Source organism: Austrofundulus limnaeus, unplaced genomic scaffold (genome assembly GCF_001266775.1).
Source record: "Austrofundulus limnaeus strain Quisiro unplaced genomic scaffold, Austrofundulus_limnaeus-1.0 Scaffold638, whole genome shotgun sequence".
NCBI lineage: Eukaryota > Metazoa > Chordata > Actinopteri > Cyprinodontiformes > Rivulidae > Austrofundulus > Austrofundulus limnaeus.
Genome location: NW_013953040.1, coordinates 90596 through 92418, shown reverse-complemented (window position 1 = coordinate 92418; position 1823 = coordinate 90596). Strand labels below are relative to the sequence as shown.

The following is a 1823-nucleotide window of genomic DNA, read 5'->3' as shown; positions in this document are numbered from 1 at the left end:
GCCTAAACCATTGTTTGAAGTCATCAACAAGAATGGTGGAGCTACTCATTACTGAGTCCTTTTTTTTCAACATTTTATTTAGATTTTTAATTTTTTTTAGATCCGGTCTTAAACTTTTGATCAGATGAAAGCCTATTTCAGTTTAATAATTACAATAAATATTTTGCTCAGAGATGTTTTCTTTGTCTCATTCCAGATGAATCTTTTTGCTTTTTTAAAACTACTTTAAAACTATTTATACGATGGAGTAATATTAGGACCACACAATGAGATTTTTAATTTTTTTAAATTACGATAATAATGTTGCAACATTAAAGTCACAACATTATGAGGTTAAAGTCATATTAGGAAAATAAAGTTGTAATATTACAAGATTAAAGTCATATTACGAGAATAAAGTTGCAATATGAGATTAGTCATATTACAATAAAAGTCATAATATTCTAAAATTAAAATTGTCATGTAACCTTTACATGAAAATTGCATTAAAATGAGGAAAGTTGAGCAAATTGTCAAGTAGTTCTTTAGTATTGCTTAAAATAAATACTTAATCTTTTAGCTCATTTGCATCAAATTATCAGTAGCAGGACTTTGAAATGATTGTGCAAACGACTATATTTAAACTGAAGTCGTATTGTGACTGACAGATTTAGTCGTCATGTAATTTGGATGAAAGCACATGTTAGTGACCCTGTGGTGGACTACTTCATGAACAGACCTGCATGACTGTCCACAACAGCAGGTATGGGGAAAATGAGGAAATTAAAATTTAAAAAAAAAATCAGGAACAGACTTTTTCCATTTTAATAACTAATCTCATAATTTTTAAAATCTTAATTTAAGAGAGGTTTGGGTTTTTTCTGTTCAACAGTTTTTTTTTAACTATTTTTCAGTAGGAATATAGAATTATGCCTGACAAATAGAATAATTATTGAATAATGAATAAAAGTGAACGATCCCTGGTCAGATGCTGATTGGGGTCCATGGCTTGTAAACATTTGGGAACCCCTGCAACCAGGACTTTTACATCCTGCAGGACAGAACCTTACCACCAGAGGGCAGCAGCACACAGTCTGCAGAGTGAGTTTCCTCCTCCAGGGGGCAGCAGCACACACTGCAGAGTGAGTCTCCTCCTCCAGGGGGCAGCAGCACACACTGCAGAGTGAGTCTCCTCCTCCAGGGGGCAGCAGCACACACTGCAGAGTGAGTCTCCTCCTCCAGGGGGCAGCAGTGTATATTTTGAGCAGAAACGCTGCAGAAACAGAAGAAGAAGAAGAAGAAGCAGCAGCCTACTACACGGACCGAGCTGTGTTGGGACCTTCACCTGTAAAACACACCGTTACCTGCAGTCAGACCGTACCTGGGTGAAACCTGTTCAGTCTTTGGATCTCCGCTCTCTTCCGTACCACCACTCCGGGACCTCGGCGTACTCCTGCCGCAGGAGATGTTCCGCGGCCGGGCTCCATTCAGAGGTGGCTACCCGCCGCCATTTGAAGGCCGAGGTCCGCCTCCTCCGAGGCCTCATCCAGCACCACCGTACCGGGACGACCGGAGCCGGCCCAGGCCGCCTTACCACCACGACTACCGGGACCACGGGCTGGCGGACCCTTACCGTCGCTCCCCGCCGCGCAGGCCTTACCCTCCCCCCGGCCCTGGACCGGCCGGTCATCGCGGCGGAGAGGCCTGGACCGGAGGTCCTCCTGTGGAGGTTAGTGGACCCGGACCGGTTCTTTGTTTATCCTGACCTCAGTGTTTATATTTATTGTTTATTCTGACCTCAGTGTTTATATTTATTGTTTATTCTGACCTCAGTGTTTATATTT

At 42.2% G+C, this 1823-nt stretch overlaps 1 protein-coding gene across 1 annotated transcript in view; it reads left to right on the top strand.

Annotated features, from left to right (window-relative positions):
• Positions 1-1094: 1094 nt before the first annotated feature.
• Positions 1095-1823, top strand: part of znf318 (zinc finger protein 318) — a gene marked incomplete in the record, with an annotated part of 37609 nt that continues 36880 nt past the window's right edge. Inside the window, 1 exon segment of the mRNA XM_014027337.1 lies at positions 1095-1708. Coding sequence (XP_013882791.1) covers positions 1445-1708 — 264 coding nt within the window.